Here is a 20,601-nt window from a genome sequence, read left to right as displayed (position 1 = left end):
ATCTCTTCGACTAATACCTTTTTTAATCTGTTAGCCAAGATATCAGCAAAAATTTTGTAATCCACATTAAGCAGGGATATGGGGCGGTAGTTCTTGAGCTGTGTCTTTTCAGACTCAGTTTTCGGTATAAGTGTAATGTAAGCTTCCTTCCACGACTCTGGCGCCTTTTTCCCCTCCAAAATTTCATTACAGACCTCCTTTAGTGGCTGAATTAACCAGTCTTTCAAAGATCTATAGTATTTGGAGGTTAGACCATCCGGCCCTGGAGATTTACCCAACTGCACGTTCTGAATTGCACCTTCATATCTCCCATCATAATAATGTTGTAGTCCATATAGTCTAGCAATGTCTCATGCAATTTCTTGAAGAATTCAGATTTCCCCTCATTTGGTGCATAAACTCCTACAATCAGAAATTTTTCTCCTTGTGATTGAATCTCAATTGCCACAAATCTTCCTTGTTCATCTTTAAAAACAAATTTCGGTGATAGGCTCTCTTTGGCATAAATAACAACTCCTCTCTTTTTAACCTTGTCCGATGAGATAAACTCTTGGCCCAATCTTTTATTAATCAGTACTTTCCTATGTAGCCTTATCACATGAGTTTTCTGTAAACAAATTAAGTCCAATTGTTCCTTTTTTAATAAATGAAAGACTTTCTTCCTCTTCTCCGGGGAGTTAAATCCATGAATGTTCCAACTTAATAATTCCAGAGACATGGTGTGGTTATTCTATTCTCCTCCAACTGCTCCCAAAAGTTCTTCTTGTTCTGACGGTGGTATCACTTTTTTTAGTTTTTCCAGTCCCAAAGGTGGTGGTACTATGTCTAGTACTCCTGATCTTAAAGCTCTTAGCTCTTCTAGAGCTTCTTTTTGCAGGTCTTCTTCGTGGTCTCTCAAAAATTTTCCCTTGTCTTCCACTGATCTTATTTTGAACTTTTTCCCTTTAAAGGTAAAAGATAGTCCTTGGGGGAATTCCCACCTAAAAACAATTCTGTTTCTTCTCAGTAGGGCCACCAGATCTCCATAGTTGGTTCTAAGATCCAATAGATGTTTCGGAATATCCTTAAAAATCTCCACTCTCGAATCGTTGATCTCCAAAGTCTTCTGGAAGTGCGCACTCAGTATTTTGTCTCTCTCTTCTTTCGTTCAGAGGGTAACCAAACAGTCTCTCACCCTGTTTTTTCTCCCTCCTCTTCCAAGTCTGAACGCACTTACTATCCTAAAGTCTTGCTCCACCTCCAAATTCCGAAATTTTCCAAATTCCTGCGTAAGGTAGTCACTTAGGTTATCTTTTTCAAGTTCCGGTACTGCCCTGATCCTCAGATTGGTCTGTTTCTCCCTCAGTTCAATCATAGACAGAAGTGACTGATGGTCCCCAATCTGCTTGCTATCGGTTTTATTTCTTCCTCTACAGCCACTGCTTTTTCTTTTGCTTCCTCAGCTATTTTTCGATTAGACGCAGATTCTTCCAGCAATTTTTCAATAGATTCTGTATTGGAATTCACCTTCTGTCCCAAATTATTAATACTGGCAGTATTCCGGTCTATTTTAGTTGATTGTTCAGTAACTTGTTTGCTTAGGCCTTCCAATTTTTCATAAATTTTATTTAACACAGAAGTAAAATCCCCTTCTGAAGCCATTCCTTTTGACCCAGCTTGTGCAAAATCTTCCCCCTGTGTCACAGGAGGGCTGGGAACAGATGATCTACGTTGCTGGGAAACTGTGCTGGGCTGCTGCACTCTAGCCTTGCCCGATCTTGTTGTCCTATCAGTCATCACACTTTTGTCTATGAATCAAGGTCAATCCCACGGTCAAATCTTACCGTGGAAAATCCCCAGAGTCAAGAATGGAAAAATCCCCCAGCTGGGTGTGCAATTTCAATGTTCCTCTAGGGGGACACTGTAGCAGTCATTAAAGTTACAATAAAGAATCTTTTCCAGCTTTCCTAAGTCCCCCTCAAGAAAGCAAGCAACAGTTTCAAATCCAGAGAAGACCTTCAACAAGTATCTCCTTTGCAGAGTTAACCATTAAAAAGTTACATTGGCTATAAATAGTGCGACTCTCAGTGCAACAATTCTAGTGGACCTGGCAGTCCGTTCCCAGGAGTTAGATAATTGTCTCTATTTTTTTCCACAAGTAAAAAAGTCACTTTTCCCTCTCCCCCCCCCTCCAGTAGCCTGGGGGGGGGGAGTTCTTTTACTTTGATGTTCGGATTTGGAGCTTTTAAAACACCGCTCTCTAGGTCTTTAGCTTGAAGAGTCTTTGCTTTGAACTGTGTACAGAAAACGGAAAGGCAGACTTCCTGTTTACACCTTCCCGCTTCAGTGCCGAATTAATCCTTTTTTTCTCCTTTAAGTCCCAATTCTTAAACTTCACCTACTCATGGGTAGTTGTTTAGCAGCCAAATTGTCACAGGAAAAAGGTCAGCGCTCTCCGGCAACAGCTGTGCGGCTTCACCCTGGCTTGGCTGTAACAGGAAGATCATCAGCAGTTTAACATGTTGTGTAAACCGTAAGCTGTCATTAGTTTTAACTGTGGTTGGCTTAAATAAATTATCATCACAGACTTATGATATGAAGTTGTCTTGTTTCCACTAACTATAGTTTGACCTAGTTCAGAGGACACAGCAATCTACAATGCATCTAAAACCAGCATTGAAAGTTTCCAAACCCTTTTGCATGGCTGTGGTAGTGATAGGGGCATGAGTCCTGGGCAACCTGTTGTTCGTTCTCACAATGCTAAAGTGTGGTTTAATACTGCATCTAAACCATTTCATTGTCTCTGTGTTAGATCATTGTGAGTGTTTGGTGTCCCAGCATAAACACATCACTTGCTCTTCCTCATAATCTTTACTAACTGCTGTGTTGTGTTAGTTGTATATCTTATGGTATTTGAAGAACAGCTAAAGTTATAGGATAGTTGGGAGTCTAAAAGCAGCAAGGAAAAGACTGGAGCTTGGGTCTTAAGTTCTACAGTGCTTTGATTTTGCTTTGATTTGTTAAGTCACATAACATACAAGATTCACATTCCTCTTTCAGTCCCCCACCCCACCTTTTCTATGTACATGAACACCATTACAGTTTCATTCTTTGGAATACTGTTATTAGTCAAGCAGAACTAGCCCAGCCATAAGCTTAAGTAACAAGAACGATTATCTGCCTAGGATTAGCAATATATGAGTAGTTCAGAATCCTTCAGTTGGAGATTGCTTTACACTTGCTAAACAACTTAATCAACTCTTGTATTTTTGTTCATCCTTCCTTCAGGTTATTTTTAGTCTAGATTGGCACTTTCTGTAGACATAGGCAGTTCATTTATCTTTTTACTTTGGGGTTCCACTGAACTCTTGGGATAGAAATCTGTCATTGAGACTGTATTTTGCCACACCACTGTTTCCAAAGTCTCTCTCTCTTTGTAGTCTTTTACAAGGACTTGGTCAAGATGTCTTTGAAGATCCAGGTGTGGTAAAATTCTCTTTGCAGATCCTCCCCTTCAACTAACTCATTTTTTTGGAAAATCAGTAACACTTCCAGCAACACAGAGGTTGTTGTAAAGAGAATAGAAATCAACTGATCTCTGCTGAGTGGAGGAAGTGAGTAGATTAGCTTGCTATTCCTCTCTCTATACTTTATGTGAATGGGCTAATGTCTGTACCTTGGAGAGTGCTGTTGCAAACTCATTCCCATGGAGACACTATAGAACAGAGTATTGGATTAGATGGGCTTTTGGCCTGATCCAGGAGGACTGTTGTTATGGTTTCAGCTGATGGTCTAAAGCTGATGGAAGGCACTCTGCATCACTGAAGTCACCTGAGCCTCAAGGGACAGCAAAGGATCCAGAAGCACCACCAAGATGTATCCGCTCCTTGAGAGGGAGTATAACTCCATCAAGAGCAGGCAGCCTCCCTTTCATCTAGTCTAAGGAACTACCCACTAACAATGCCTCTGCCTTATCTGGATTGAGGTTCAGTTTATTGGCTCTCACCCAGTCCATTACCGAGGCAAGACAAGTCCAGCACATCCACTGCCACACCTGCAGATGTAAAGGAGCAGCAGAGCTGTAAGTCATCATCAGATTGCTGATAATGTACTTCAAAACTCTGGATAACCCCAGTCAGCAGTTTCATGCAGATGTTAAAAAGCATAGGGGATAAAATTGAACCCTGAGGAACCCCACACTGAGGGCTCCACATTGCTAAAGAGCACTTCCTAAGCATCACCCTCTGGAAACAACGATCCAAGTAGGACCAGAACCACCGCAAATTGGTGCTGCCCACCCCTATCTCGGACAGCTGCTCTAAAAGGATACTCTGTGTGATGGTATCGAAAGAAGCTGAGAGATCAAGAAGAATTAACAGGAACACATTTCCCCTGCTTTCCTCCTGACAGAGATAATCATTCAGTATGACCAAAGCAGTTTCTGTGCCAAAACTGGACCTAACCATCATTTGAAATGGATCTAGAAAATCAGGTGAATAGGAGGCTTTGCCTGTACTGGATATTGCATAAGATAAAACTTACTTTTATGTTTCTTTTGTTTGTTTCTACTCTCTATTCCATGACTTGGTCAAAGGCCTTAGAAGGTCCTTTATGAGAAGCCATGTTAGAAGAGTGCTAGTTTTTTGGTGGTTTTTATTAAAAAGTGGGATGCAAATCTAAAAGCTTACGCAGATCACAACAGCTGACTCTCTTCATTTTCCTGTGCCTCAAATAATTTAGCAAATAGTGATAGCTGCAAAAGGTGCACCACCTCTTTTATCAGCAGAATTAGAGGTGTTGGAAAGATATGTCTTTGAAAAATCTTTGACCTTGATATTGCTTTCCACTTAGAGTAGTTGTATGCAAAGATGGGGGTAGTAAATTACACATACCAAGGGGTGCAACAGCAGATCTTTAAGGATGGGCAGCTTCACATGAGACAGTCCTTCATGTAGCTTGGTTTCAAGCCGTTTAAAGTTTTATAGGTAACAACCAGCACTTTGAATTATGTTCTGAAATGGATTGGAAATTAATGTTGCTGATGGAATAAAAGGTTCACATGATCCCATCACTTTGAAGTGATGAAGAACCAATGTGATCATTCCTCAGATACAATCATGTACACTCTACCAAACATAGGACCTTCGTTTTTACTTCATGTAAATAAACACTAGTTTGCCCAGTAACTCTCAAACCTTGCTTCAAGCTATCAGTCATGAACATTTCAGTTTGTTTTTGTGTTTGACTTGGACCAATCCCACCTGTTCTGAAGCAGAACAGAACAATGCTGGAAAGGAAAAAAGACAATTTTGTCCAGTGCTCAGATCCCTATATTCCCATAATTAATCATATAAATTGTCAAGGCTATTTGTCACAATAAATAAATAAATTCTTATAGACTCTTTAAAAAAAACAGCCTCTAGAGTTAAAAAGAAAAGGAAGAATGGAAGAAAGCATGCAAAATGTATATAATGTGGGGGGAAAATGCAAGGCCTAGTTATAAGAATGCCCAAATAGTGTATATATCACTCTATATCACTCTATTAATTAGTTGTAAAGTAACATGTTTTAGTGGTCACATTTGCACCAAGTTTTAGAAAATATATGAAGAACTATTAATGAGGAAAAAGATACTAAAATTAATTATTTGGCATTTTTAAATGATTAAATTTAAAAAATGGCATTTTAAATTATTTAAATCAATTCACCCTGACTAAAGTATGTCTTAATATCCAGAAATCCTAATGCATCTCACAACAAACTGTTCAGGTATCTTGTTAGACCTCGTATCAGCACTGTACTTGGGACATGCATCCAGTCTTGTACAGCACAAGAAACTGAAAAGGAGAGGACTTGAACCAGTAATGATTGGCAAGCAGTCAGGACTGAGTGAGGAATCCGCCGGCATTGCATCTTTAGCAGCAGCAGGCAGATGGAATCTGCTCTAGAAGCTTCAAGATGAATAAATGGATAGAATAAACAAGTTAGGAGGCTAGAAGGGATATTGACTGGGCCTCTTTAGCACAACTGGGTGCCTAGGATAGGTGGGGCGCAGAGTTCAAGCTTGGGTTTTTGTGCATAAATGGCAGACAAAACATGGATCAAGCATATACAAGATAGGTATGTAAGATAACTCAGTATGAATTCCATGCTTCCAGCCAGCAGCTGAGCTCAGCTTCAGAAGAGTTCCAGGGATCTGCTGCACAGTACACATGGAGGCATGGCAAGATAAAGGCAGGGGATTTGTGCGAAAATGAAGCAGAATAAGAAAAGACTTCAGAGAAGGAGGAGTGCTCCCATGCCCAGTAAGAATCATGAGAAGCCTACTTGTTTCCTAGAAAGACCTGTCAATCAGGAGCATAACACATGATAAACTCCCTTAATAGAGCAAGAAAACAAGAGCCTGATAAACATGTCAGTAACATAAAACATGTCAGTAACATAAAAGATCGAACTAAGCATTAGTTCTTCTATCTATGAGAGCCAGTGTACTATAGTGGTTAAGAGTGGTAGACTCGTAATCTGGGGAACCGGGTTCGCGTCTCCGCTCCTCCACATGCAGCTGCTGGGTGACCTTGGGCTAGTCACACTTCTCTGAAGTCTCTCAGCCCCACTCACCTCACACAGTGTTTGTTGTGGGGGAGGAAGGGAAAGGAGAATGTTAGCCACTTTGAGACTCCTTCGGGTAGTGATAAAGCGGGATATCAAATCCAAACTCCTCCTCCTCTTCTTCTTCTTCTTCTTCTTCTTCTTCTTCTTCTTCTTCTTCTTCTTCATCTGCAATACCTCAAGGACCACCTCTCTCCATATGAGCTTACTTGGACCTTGAGATCATTTTCTGACGCCCTTCTTCATGTGCCTCCTCCACAAGAGGTCTGAAGGGTGGCAACACGAGAATGGGCCTTTTCTGCAGTGGCTCCCCATTTGTGGAATGCTTTCCTCAGGCTAGCACCTTCATTATACACTTTTAGGAGCCAGGTGAAAATGTCCCTCTTTAACCAGGCCTTTGGCTGATTGACATCTGATGCTCTTTAAAAGTGTGTTTTGGAAGTGGGGATTGTTGAGGAGTTTGTGTTTTTATTATGTATTTTGTGTCTTTTATGTTGTGAACTGCCCTAAATAAATTGGATCAACAAAATAGAGGCTGTCACAGATGAGTGCTCAATGTGGAAGGGCAGGTCTCCCCCTGTATTTTAGGGTCCAGGCATAACAGTGCAGCTGAAGTAACTTTCTGCTGCAACTCAAGGGCCAAAGTTAGTGTAGTCCAGGGTGAGCCACGGCCATAATGAAGAGGGAAATTTGGCAAGATAGATTGCTTGACATTATGGACACGCTGGTGCACTGGCATCATTACTGTAATATAAGTGGCCTCCTTGCATCCTGGGTGAGAACTGGAATAAAGAAGCTTTTTTTAGAAGAGATCCGCACTTAAATGAGGGACATTTAAGTGAAAGTCTTTTTTTCATGCTGTTTTATATTCAGATTTTTTTTTAAAAAAAGCCCTGTGACTTAAGGGTAAGGAAAAATCAACCCAGCCCCCCTCTTTGCTCCTGCGACAGGAATACAGGGGAGAAGGATTAGCGAGCTAATTAGAAATGATTGCATCTATCAGCACTAATTAACAATACTGTGGTCTCACTTGTGTGTTCTTTTGAGCTGTTCTCCTTCGGGACAGCTCAGCAGTTGCCCCCCTTCCTCTGGGGCTCCTCCATCCCTCCTACGTTGATTAGAAGTGATAGTTGAGCTCTATAGTAGCAATTGGAAATTCTGTTCAGTGGCTTTCAAACAGCCCCCGTTTTTTCTCTCTCACACTCCAGATCCACCTCTGCCTGTATCAAGCTACTGCAAAAGGTGTTGGAACAGAAACTTTTTGTTAGCTCTTCTTCACTCCATTTACACTTTTGTTCATGCTGCTCTTTGTGAGCAAAGCAATTTTTCTTTGCCCAGTGTCTCATGGGTCTCTAAGGTGGGCTGTGTTGCTTAGAGCCCCTAATGCTCTTATTTGCTGGATGTTGTTGAAAAGTTTGCCAGCTGAGGCACAAAAATCCTTTGCATTAGTACTGTGTGTGTCATGATAGCACACAAGCAATGATGGCAGAAAAATCTGCTGACGTATAACCGGTTCAAAAAGATTAAGGATCAGTATAATGACAGGTCTAAAAGTTTTGCAAGGGCACTTAAAATTCAAGTTTAGTTTTTCATTAAGTGGACTTTTAAGTTTATAGAAATGATTATTCATGGACCTTGAGTTTTTATGAAGTGGTTTTCAAGTTCTGTTTCCGTTATTTTCACACCAGACTTATGGAATAAGTTACATTATGTCCATAGGGTTTGCAGTAAAATGTTTTACAAATCATGCCACTGGGAGTCAACAGGGAATGTTGCCCCAGCTGCTCCTTGAGGGCAATGAGAAATATTTCTGAAATCCAGGTGGTTCGAACCATGCCTCATACATATTGAGGATCTGAGCGAGTATGACATCGGAGGGGAGTCATTATTGGCTCTGGATTTGGTAGTTGAGACCCACAAATGCAAGTCAGGTGGGTAAGACATACAGATTTAGGACAGATTTGCAAATCATATTCCTTGGGTGAATTAGGATTACCTTCACTTGCCAAAGTGAGAGAGCCCTGTGTGCAGCTTCTTGTGGGAGGGCTCTTGCTTCCACCTTGGAGCAAATGGGAAAGAAAAGTCCAAGAAAGCAACCTCTCTAACAGAAACCTGCCGAAGATGGAGCTGCAGTCAGGAGATAGTGCCTGAAACTGTTTCCTCTTCCTCGTTTCCCAGAAGTGTGAGAGAAATAGTTAGGTGTGCCCCATCCAGAATGGACTATCTCTCTTCAGAAGGCTGCATCAACTCTTCTCATTCCTGTACTCATTCCCACATGCCAGAAAGGAGCTTTGTTATTCTAAACACAGTGCGTTAGCTGTTTAGACTTGCCCTCTTTTGTCTTCCTTTCCCTGCTGGAGAAGGGAGGACAGAAACTTTGAGTCCTCTTAGCTCCAATTCAAGTATGATGGAGTTGGCTTTTTTGTTTCTTGAGAGAGTGTTTTAGTTCTAAGTATAGGAGGGAGAAAGTGGGCAGGTGCCCGTTAGCACTACACTGTATAAACAGCCTAGTGATAATGGTAGCTGCACCTCTCTGCCCTGTGTTCTTCAGGTGGGGAGAGGAGCTCTAGAGTAGTTGGAGTGAGGATAGTGGGGATGGCTCAGGCAAATGGATTGCAGGTGGATGTCTGATCCTCCTCTGCTGATTAACTAGCCTGTATTGCCAGCCCAAAGTGCTTGAATTTGCTTATATGTTAACTCCAGAGAAAAAGGCCCCAAACAGACAAAAAAATTAATACCTTTATTGAGTCAACATTGGTCTGGTTAAAAGCTTTTGCTGGGTTCCTGTATTGCCTCCTTGGATTATGACTAAAAGCCTACCCTGCTTATGGCATTTGTCTTACTTTCCAGTGCCTCCCTTAATTTAGTTTTTGGGTCCTTTCTTCCCACTTGGTGTGTGCAGCATCTCGTTCTCACAGTGCAGTTGCAATACATTACAATTTCTGCAGCAAACTGGCAGGCTCATAATGTCAATAATTGTTACTGCATTAAGTGACTTCTCTGTCATGTCATCTCTTGTTACTGCACAGAATATCCTTGGGCTCTTATTTTGGTCTCTGTCAGAATTCTGACCTTCCTTATTAAGTTGTTCATTTCCCCTGTCTGTGATTGAAATATCTGATAATATTTGCTTAAAGCCATCTCTCTTAATGATCAATGTTGTTTTAATGCAAATTTTTCAGATGTTTTGTCCACATTTAATGAGGGTTCAAATTAATCAGCAGTTTGGTAAAGGAAAAAGTTCACCAGAGGGGCATGTCTCTTGAGCCTACAATAGAATTTTCTCCCCAAAAAGCAAACTTCAAGCTCCATAATTGGAATTACTTGTATATATTCTGCATTGCTTCTGCTTGTAGTCATTTTGGGATGAGATGTAGGAGATTAGGGATAGAATCTGAAATTGTAGGATTGAGCAAAGAGTACAAATAGGGATAGAGGGACATGGTGCTGTTCTAAGTGAAATCTTCTGAGCACAATTAAGTCCAGTATAGTCCTGCTGTGATTTCTAAATATTTACTGGAAACTACCTGTGTGTGTTTGGGTCTTTTCTCCATATTTCAAAGCCTGCTTACCTTTTAAGCAGAAGCTCTCTTTCATAATTATAGAAATCATTTTGACAGAAGCCCTTCTTTCTGACATCTTCACAGCTGTGCAGATTACTAGGCTCTTGGGGCTTCCCATTTATACTGATTGGTGTCTTTTCTTAGAGCAAGCTTCAAGTAGTCATGTTAGTCTGCAGAAGTGTTTTGTGGCATCTTTTATAGCAGTTTGAAAACTGTTCTCTAGTCAGTATATTGTAAAACATAACTATTGAATAAGTCTGATTGGGAACAACGGAGGCAAAAATAAAATTGATGACTTATCCTAGGGCGGATTCAGGAGGCGAATAGGACCCAACTAGTATCTTCATCCCGACAGTGTGGGTTTTGTATTTGCAGGAGATGCTGAACATGAAAATAGTGGTTCTTAGGCTTTCCCAAGGGAGGAACAGTATTATAAAGATAATGGAATCAGATATGCCCTTTTGAGGGCAAGGCACTTGGTTTGTGTTTGACTTAATTTCTACTGTGCCGTGAGGATGGTCGCTGTTTTTGTTCACTAGGGGGGCATTTGGTTAAATTCATTAAAGGTTCTGTAACTGCACAAGATGAAACTTGAGCACAGCTCCTCAAGATGAAGCAGGTGGAGTGTGGTGGGGAGGAAACCACTGAGGCTCGGTGGAGGAAAGAGCAAATGTTTGCCTTGAAACCTTGCATCTATATCACACTCACTCTTTGTAGCTTTCAGTTATGCATATTGTTTAATACCTACAAAGCACCTGCAGTTTTAAAGTTCCCTATATATCTTAAATTAAGCTCACAGATTCACAGTCTTAATAGACATAATACAAAAGAAAAAAAGAAGGGAGAAGCAAGTGAGCATTGGAGCAGCAGGTCCTTTATTGGCCAATGGATGGGGCCAAGTTGGTCTCCCCATTGCCAGTGTTCTTTCTGAAAGGCATGAGATGAAGCCTCACAGGGGCTCTAGGCTTCCTGGCTGACATCAGAAACTAGTATGTTCTTCCCTTTGGTTCCTCAGTCACTGGGCAACTATATAACCCATTGTGTTTTTCTTTTCTCTCTGCTTTCCTCGCATAGCTCGGATTGGAAAAATGAAACGGAGGAAGCAAGACGAAGGACAGGTATGTCCCCTCTGCAGCCAACCTCTCTCAGGATCCGAGGAGGAGAGGAGTAGGCATGTCGAACAATGCCTTGCAAAGGTAGAAGCACTGAGGGAACCCTACTGCCTCTCTCTCATTTCTTCCTACCCTCTGCTACTCCTGTGATCTGGGTAGAAACCAAATTTGCAGATTGAAGTCCACATGGCCATGTAGATCTGTACTTGAGTTCTATCTTGAAGTTTGGAGTTCTGTCTTGAAGTCTGGATTTGGCAATCTCATTACTCCAAAGACAGTTTTCCTAACCTTTCAAATGAGAAGGGATAGCAGGTGCTATTTTTGACTGTTAACTAGGAGACCGCCTGGCTTACTGCTAGACTTTGGTTATATCAGACAACTGTGGTTTAACCAAAATCCGGCAAAGTTCAGAGATGGACATAGATTGGAGAGAAGATGGTTATCAGAAAGTTTCTAATAGACAGTAGTTTTTCTCTCTCATATAATAACTAGAATCCTCAGTCATCCTATGAAAGTGAATATGATGCAGCACATAGTTAACCTGCAGAATTCTCTGCCACAGGATCTAATGATAGCCATCAACTTGGATGGCTTTAAGAGGGGATTAGAAAAAATCAGGATAAGGCTTTCAGTGGCTACTAGTCATGATGGCTTTGTATTACCTCTGGTATCAGAGGCAGCATGTCCCTGAACACCAGTTGCCCACAAGTGTGTTCTTGTCCTGCTTGCAGGTTTCCCTGTAGGAATCTGGTTGGTCACTGTGAGAACAGGATGCTGGATTAGATATGTCTTTGGTCTAATCCAGCAGGTTTCTTCTTCTGTTCTCTGATTTTTGAAGGAGGTGTTTATTTTTTAGTGTGGGGTTGGGGGACTCTGGTAGTACAACTGCACAGTATTAACGTTCTGAGCTGATTTCACTTAGGTTCTGGTCTTCCTGCAGGATAGGTGACACTACTCCATCAACCTATCATTCTGGTCATGGTGGCTTTTATAGCAGCCTCTGATACAGCTGACTGTGGACTTCTGTTTTTCAGTTAACATACATTGCTGGCATAACTGGAGTTGCCTAATGGTGATTTGAACCATATTTTCAGGGTTGGAATAAAACTGGCGATAAGATGATTAAGCATTGCCCTTGAAATGGAGCATTCCTTGAGGTTCTCTCCTATTGGCTGTATTGTTTGGTGTATTTGTGTAGTCCTGCCAGTGCTATATTAATAAATAAAAGTATTTTTGTAGCAGCACCTTCATACACTTCAGGCTGTGCTAAAGAGTTATCCAATAGCAACAGCGATCCTGAAACTTGATGTAGAGTGTTACCCTTTTGCTCCTAGAAGAGTTGCAGCTCCAGCTCCACTTTTTTGCCTTATCTAACTTTCTAGTTTTGCCTAGTTCAAATAGTTTCTAAATTTGAGGTATACTTTCCACACAGTAGCAAAGCTTATATGTGTGAAAGAACTTAATTCCTTTCATTGCAAGGAAGTATAGTTTTGATCAGAAACTGAATTGGGAAGTCTTGAATTCAAATTTGGCCATGAATTCAGTATTTGGCCTTGGGCAATAATGTCACAGCCTCTGTCCCAATGGTTAAATGGGATACTCACCTCATCCCACACTACCTTGGGGGAGCCAGTAATATAAAGTGAGCACTCAATAAGCAGCAATGAATGTGGATGACATTCTTTTTCCTGCTTCGTTAGCTTTTGCCAGTACCCTGTGTCAACATGTGCTTGCCACTTTGTCCACGATTAGCTTTGTCTGTACAGCATGCATTGACAGGAATACTACCTACTAGCACCATTTTTAACCCAGGACACTGAAATGATGCTTGGTGCTTTATTCTTTTCGCTTAATAGAGGGAAGGCTCATGCATGATGGAGGATGATGCAGTGGACATTGAAAATGAAAATGGTAATCGCTTTGAAGAATATGAATGGTGCGGGCAGAAGAGGATACGTGCCACTACTCTCCTGGAAGGGGGATTCAGAGGTAAGCGGGGCATTGTGGGGATTGCTGAGATGTGCTGCCGACTGAACAGTGCCCAGATCCCCTCCCTATCATCCCAAGAACAAAACAGATTGCTAATATTGGAGCTATTGCCCTCCAAACTGTAGCCCAGGCTAAGGGCTCTTTCCCTCAGCAGTTTTTGTTCATGCAAGTATACCCCCAAAAGTTATTCCCGTGACAGACATACTGTCTTCACAATGACAACATGTGGATGCTGATGACGGTTGAAGCAGCTTGTCATGCATGTGTGACTCTAAAGGAACATGGATGTAAATTCATCCAGAGAGTTGGTTTTCATCATAGTAATGATCTGTGGTATTAACATTAACAGAAATTTTATGTTATTTGTCTCCTACCAGAAAATGCATTCACAAAAAGCAATCATACCTTACAAGATCAAGATAGTAAAGTTGCTTTTGTAAATTTCCCTTTGTAATTCTTAACTGTTAGAGATTGCTTAAGGGAAGTGACTTTGCTGACATGGTCAGGAGGAAAAATGTTTTTTCCCATTCATTGCATCACTTGCCATTGAATGTTTTTTAAACTGTGTAACAGGCCAGGTGCTTGCTTCTCAGTGTAGGTGGGAAGTTGAACTTCTGCCAGCACCAATATTTATTTTCCTATGGCTATGAAAACAGCATAAAATAATAGTAGTTATGAGTAAAACCCTGCTTAAATTAGCCTTTGAGGAGGAAATGTGGCCCAAAGTTGGGAGACAACAGGAGCAGCTACAGGACAATCAGTTTCAGCAATATTGTGCATATTTTTAAAAAATGGAAGTGGAGAATGAAATTGTAAAAAGCCCAAGTCTGGAGTGACGAAAGCTGGTTTATCAGCCACTGGTGATGTATGGAAGTTGACAGCTAAGTCACTTTAGCACCTGCATAAAATATTAAAGGGCCGGTTATGCATTTATCACTCCATCTTTTTTAAGGCTGATAAATGAGAATTCAGCAACCTGCCATACACCTCCAGCACTGCAGCCCTCAGGGCTCCCAGACAAACACATCTTATTTTTCCTCCTTCTATTCCTTCCCCTGTGACAGGAAAATCGGCTGCAAAAGAGAGAATGAGTTATGGCAAAATGTGACCTTTGTGAGTTTTATTGGTGAATGTAATTTTAGCTGTGCACCTGACTCCTTTCTTACATTCAGCCTTTTGCTCTGTGTCAGAATTGACTAAACTGTCTGGTGTGAACATTGTGATTCTGTAGAAACAGTGTTCCACCCTTCCTTGATCAGAGAATCTAGTACATTGCCTCATCAAAGTAAAAGTTGGCATCCTCTTGTATTATCATAGATTGCCCTGGATTCTAATTTAAAATATCCCAAGGAAAATCCCACTGGGAAAGGAAATCAGGCATGAGTTACTAAGGCTTATAAATGATGCTCTTTCTTTCCTGTTTTCCTTCACACTTTAGTCTATGGATAAATCTGTACAAAAATAGATAAATGAGACTTGAGAGGTAAGCAGCACCATGACAGATATTCAGGAGTTCAGCCATATGGGGAAAGTATATTCTTTTAGCTACCAATATATTCAGAATTTTGTCTACTGAATTGCAGTAGACAAATAATTTTTTGCTGTCCCGTGGGTTCCTTGCACCCACAAATTTTATTCATAATTCTCATTCAGCTGATTGACTATTGCAGGAATGTGTTAACTTTTCAGACCCTGGCTAAGCCTATGGAGTTGGTCTTCCTATGTGCCCCGAGGTCTGGGAGACAGAAGCAGTTAAGTTCCTACGTAACCAGGAATGTTGAGCAGTCTGCACTTTTGTGCACAGTCTTAGCATGGAAAACATAGACAGCTAATGTAAATTATCCCTGTCTTGTTTTTAAAGTGGAAATATGGACGCTCGTCAGTCATTTTCACTGCTGTTTTGCACCCTTTCGTGAAATACTTTGGATTAGTTTCTCAGCCTTTTTGGTAGGGATTATCATTTTGCTTGTTGGCTTTGTCAATTAAGGAGCAATGGAAGCCATTTAGATATGTGTAAAGAAGCAAAATCTACTCTCCACATATTCCCTCGAGTGTTTTCTTGATCAATCTATTGGCTTGTTTTTACCACATGATGTTTCTAAGCTATTGTCTCATTGTGTTAGGTTGAGACAGGATTATTTGCATTGGGTTCTGCTGTTGCAGTGTTAGAAGATGATGCTAAAAATGATTGAATAAGGTATTCCATAGTGGATATAATTGAAAAGTGTAATTCCACACTTTATAAAGTGGAATAGTACCTTTTGTAGCCTTTAAGGCCTAATTCACCTTTAACTTAAGAGTTCACTTATATTGACCGTGTTTGGATGCAACACTTGGCCATAAAGTGCACATAGATCCTGCTATCGGAAGGCTTGCCATCTGAAATTTCAGTCATCTGAACACAAAAAATTACACCCAAACCTTGCTGCCCAAGTAGCTCATTCAGTTATCTAAATAGCTGGAATTTGCTTATTTCCTTGCTTATTTGTGTTTTGCTGGTCAGTGGCAGCCATTTTGATTAGAAACCTGGGACGAACGGAGGAAGGGAAAGAGATTGGGACAAATCAAGGAGCAGGAAAGATTGTCTTTTGCTAGTTGGCTGCAGCAGTTTGGGGTGGAAACCAGGGAGAGAGGGAGATCAGACAATTCACAGATTTGAAATGTTCCCATAGGAAATATTGGAAATCATCAGCTCATTATGTGGTTGCTTGCCTAATGAATGATTTCCTGGGGACCCATTGTGTTCAGATAGCAAGGCCTGCATGTATAGATACGTGAATTAGTATGTTCATAGATGCGTGTTTGTGCATGCAGTTCAAACACTCACTGCTGTGGTCCTCTCTTCTCAAAGCTGGGAAACAACTTGCAGAACTGCTGGCTTAGCGTCATGTCCAAACCAGCTCTTTTGGCTTGTTTCTCATTAACAAACCACCACCAGGAAGCCAAGGGTAATTCTTTATTTCTTGATTATAGTTTATTTGAGATAAAGCAACCAGGAGCACTGGTTCAGGTTTTGGTTCAGCTGCTGAATCAGATGCTTCTTGGTTTGTTTCCGTGCACCTGGAAGGGAGCAATGAAGTGGGAAGTGCTTGATTTGTTTAAATGTGGTTTATGGCCATCATTGCATCCTAACATGACCAGAGAGAGAGAGAGAGGGGGGGGGGGATACAAGAGGCCTGATAGAGCTAGATGAGCTGTGAGGACAGAGCTTAGACCTAAGAAACAGGGCACTTGGTAGTACAATCAATTCACTTTATCAGTTTCCGCTTTCAATAAGGTAAGAAATATGATACAGCTGTTTGTGGTAATCGGTTAGCTTGATGTGTTCTCCCCTTGAATTTAGGTTAGTGCAGGCATAGGCAGACTCGGCCCTGCAGATGTTTTGTGACTACAACCTCTACAATAACATTTGAGGAAGAACTCAAACAGAACTACACCCCACCCCACCCCACCCCAGTTAACTGGAAGGAGGCATGGTTAGAACGGTGAATTATACAGAGGTACAGCAACACCCTCTGTGTGGGTGATATTTTAGGGCAGCATTCCCCAATCTGGTGGTCATCAGATATTTTTGGACTACAACTTCCATTAGCCTAGTGGTTACCAACTTTTTTTGACTACTAGGTGCATTTTAATTTTTGAGTGGGTTTGTAGGATATTCACAGAACAGCATGTCACCACGACATAGAGGAAGTAAAGGTGGAATCCAACATAGTACTAAGTCTCTCATTCAATCAACACAAGACTTTCTCCTTGCACAAAAGAACCTTCTCCCCCTGAACATACCCTAAATTTATTCTATGGGTTCCCCCCACTCTCTGGAGCAGATTTAGGAAAGAGGGGAATGTCCCATTGCACAAGTTGAAATCCTTGCATTGATAGGGCATGGTAGTTGAAAACCACCCTTAGTGTTCATTTTGTTTGACAATCTAAGTATTTGCAGGTTGGACAATAGTAAGTATACATGATACTGTTGTGACATTTGTAATACTTGACCTAAAAACCACATTTCTCTATTATTACTATTTTACATAGAAGAGTACACTTAATTCAGTCCCTCAATAAAGGTTATGAATTCAGTGCTAAGAGAATATATAATTTAAGATGTAATTTTAAACTGTTTTTAAGGGGCACGCTGTGCCTGATATTTAAAAAACTATGATTTAAATAATATTTGATATAAAAATTGTACATTGGTTGGTTCAGCTAGTGCTTTACCAGCAGTTTTGATTTCTGGATGCTGAAACTTGGGAGTGTTAGGCATAGTACAGCGGCAAACTGTGCCCAGGTTGGAGAATTCAGACATATCTCACAACATCGTAAAGTTTTGTTGGAGACTCCCCTGTCAGTGGGGCCTGAATTTATATCTACTGAACTTGATGAAGAATTGTTCCTGTGTTCTGCGTCTAATGCTCCAGCCTACATCCTACTTGCTGAAATGCGGGAGGCATTGGGTTTCTTCTCACTTTTCCCCCCTTTTAAATTCCCTGCATTTGTAGCAATCCCTCACTTGTTCTAAAGAACAGCTACTCATTTACTGTAGCTGTTTACATTGCAAGGTTATCCCTTTAAAGAATTGCAGAGAGAAGTTGGGGGGGGGGAGTGGAATGCCTTTTTTTCTTTGAAAGCTTAGCAGTTTTGTCTGTGCGTCTGTTATTTGTGAGTGGGAGGGAGGAAGAGCGGGTGAGAAAAAAGTGCTTTATCCGAAAAGAATCATATTGGCTTTGTGCTGATAGAGGCTGCTGTCATCTCTTAAACGGCTTAGCCCAGTCAAAAGGCTAGCGGACTTAAAACAGTGTCTTACACGAGGATCGATGGAGAAAACACGGCAGTGGTAACTGTGAGGAAAAAAGGGTGAATGCAAGAGAGATAACAGTAATGATTCCATGGAGGGGAGCTGGAGGCAGGCTTGCTCTTTGTAGGAACCTTGCTTCAAAGGAGTCTGAGCTGCCTGGTCCCCAGGATCTTGCTGCCTCTGTGTATCTAAGAAGAGAGCCCAAGCCCCCTCCCCGTTTGCTGGAGCAAATGGGCTAAGTAGATTAAAGCATGATAGGTTATCTCTTCCCCCTATGTTGTATCACTTTTAGGAGATTTTTTGGTCAATCAGCATATTGTGTCATTCCTTTAGCCAAAGGAGGTGAGTTGGTGTTGGGAAGGGGGGTAAGAGTCTAAACTGCACAGTGAGGGAGCCATTGGGAAAGGGGGAGTTGGGCGGAGGGGGGGTGAAACGGTATGTCAGTTTATCGATCGCACCTCAGCCAGGAGAGCTGCAGGCACAGCTATGCGGGCACGAGCAGCAGCACTCCTAATGTGATTGAAAGGCAGTTAAAATGGCGGTGACCTTTTCAGGGGGAATTAGATTGCCTGCCAAGAGTGGTTAGAGGGAGTGATAACGCCAGCTTGAGGAAGCTGTCCAGGCAACTTCAAAGAGAGAGAGACAGAGACAGGAAAAGCAAGTGAGCGCAAGTCCCATTTAAACTCTGAGCTGTACTGTCTGATAGAGCCAAGATTGCTGTCCTCTCTAGATATGAAGGGTTTGAAGAATGTAGTCAAGTTCCCTGTCCTTGCCCTTCCTGCACTGCACCACCTTGTCAAGGAAAGCAACAACTGGCCAGCTGTCTATTCACCTGACACTCTTGGGGATTTCAGTTGCCTTGAAAATAATACACAGAGGCAAAGCCCTAATGACTGAAAGACAGTATGCAAGGCTTCCTAGAAGAGTGATTACTAGAAACCTTCCTATGAGGAACAGTGTGGTATGTTCTGAATTTGGAAGGTCTTTCACTTACAAGCAATTCAAAGGTGCTGGTGTTCCTACTAAATGAGAAACCCCATTGTTCTTGGTGTTCCAGGTTTCTTTGTCAAAAGATTACTAACCAGCTGGGTGGCTCCTAAATTGAGCCTTCATGGCCAGAGGCAGGATCCTTTGGAGTACCAGATAGTGGGGCCAACAATGTAGGGAGGTCATATCTTGCCGTTCAGCTTCATGGGGGCATCTGGCTGGCCTCTGTGGGAAGCAGGATACTGGACAAACCCGTGACCTTATCTAGTAGACCTTTTCTTAATTTGGAGATTGAAGGACTGGCTCAGGAGCCTAACTTCTGTGCCAGAGCAAAGTATTTAATAGATGGTGTTGTCACCTACACTTGTTATGACTATTTGAAGAGTCAGATGAATTGCTTGGCATTTCCTGCAGATGGCTGTCATCCCACTCTTGGCTTACAGCCTGTTTCTCCCTTTAACTTCAAATGCTTTTTGCTCTGAGCACTGATGTCACAGCAGACTTTTTGCAAAATAAACTGCAGAAGTGGCACCACAACCAACAACAATAGTGATTGTACTTTTATGTGTGTAGAATCCAGAAGCATGTGAAGTAGGTATCTAGGAGTGGCACATGTCTGTTCCTACAGTAGGGGGAAATACAATTATGATACGTAATAGTTTTATAATATGAACATTCATGGAAACCCTGCACTTGACATATGGAAATGCATAGTCTCATCTCACTCGAGCTGTTTTGTTTTCTAATCATTTTGAAATAATCTGCCTCTAGCAAAATGTGGATGTCATACAGTTGTTCTGCCAGGAATCTTAAAATATACAAAGGGTGACATCCCGCCTACTTTCTTTTGAAATTACTAGCTACATTTTCTTGTTTTTTCCCCTCTGGAGCACAAATAGGAAGATGCTTTTCTTTGAGAGCGCCTGCAAAGCTAACAGGCGTGTGCCTGATTTCCATCATCCAGTTTGTTCAGTTAAAGTTGCATTTAAGGTCATATCAAAGAGAGCTGGCAGTGGCATTAGACAATGAGATTTCCCAGAGGACTGACCAGGAAATAAAAGGTATCTGTAGTGTGTACAGATCCTTGGATGAATGAATCTGTAACTAATATTTGTTATCCATGGATTTGAATGGACTTGGCAGAAGGAAGGAGAGCTGTCAGTGGAGCAGCTTTCGAATTTCATATCTGTGACATCCTTAATGTCTCTCTCCTTCTCCCAGTTTTGAAAATCTGTTTCAGATATTGCTTCTTGGTAACATGCTCTCTTTTGCCTTATCCCACAAATTAAAAAAATATCCCGGACTGTCTGCTTCCATAGTTTAATGCTGTTCTTTTAAAAAGAAAAACACAACAAAAACAACAACATTTCATTTTAATTTTTTTTTTTAATTTATCAGTTCAGAAACAAGTACACTGTGTGTCTTGAACAGTTGAACAAGAACCAGTAAAGACAACTAAAGGAATGCTCATGTTATTTCTGCTCTTGTTAGCCCCTACAGATCTTTTCTAGCCCTTCTGCTGCTGCACAGATGTGCATACACAACACTTTGTTTTCTTTGTTTGCTT

General features: G+C 41.3%; 1 protein-coding gene across 15 annotated transcripts in view; it reads left to right on the top strand.

Annotated features, from left to right (window-relative positions):
• Nucleotides 1–20,601, top strand: part of RNF220 (ring finger protein 220) — a 341,456-nt gene that overhangs the window by 262,875 nt on the left and 57,980 nt on the right. For 11 of the 15 annotated variants that reach the window (XM_083619867.1, XM_083619869.1, XM_083619873.1 and 8 more), the window contains 2 exons: nt 11,226–11,347; nt 13,120–13,252. In XM_083619867.1, coding sequence (XP_083475993.1) covers nt 11,226–11,347; nt 13,120–13,252 — 255 coding nt within the window. The remainder of the gene's footprint in view (nt 1–11,225; nt 11,348–13,119; nt 13,253–20,601) is intronic. The other 4 variants (XM_083619871.1, XM_083619872.1, XM_083619870.1 and 1 more) reach the window with 1 other exon arrangement.

The sequence above is a fragment of the Podarcis filfolensis genome (genome assembly GCF_964270895.1).
Source record: "Podarcis filfolensis genome assembly, chromosome: 6".
In the NCBI taxonomy this organism is placed as follows: Eukaryota; Metazoa; Chordata; class Lepidosauria; order Squamata; family Lacertidae; genus Podarcis; species Podarcis filfolensis.
This window is presented reverse-complemented; position numbering and strand designations above follow the sequence as displayed.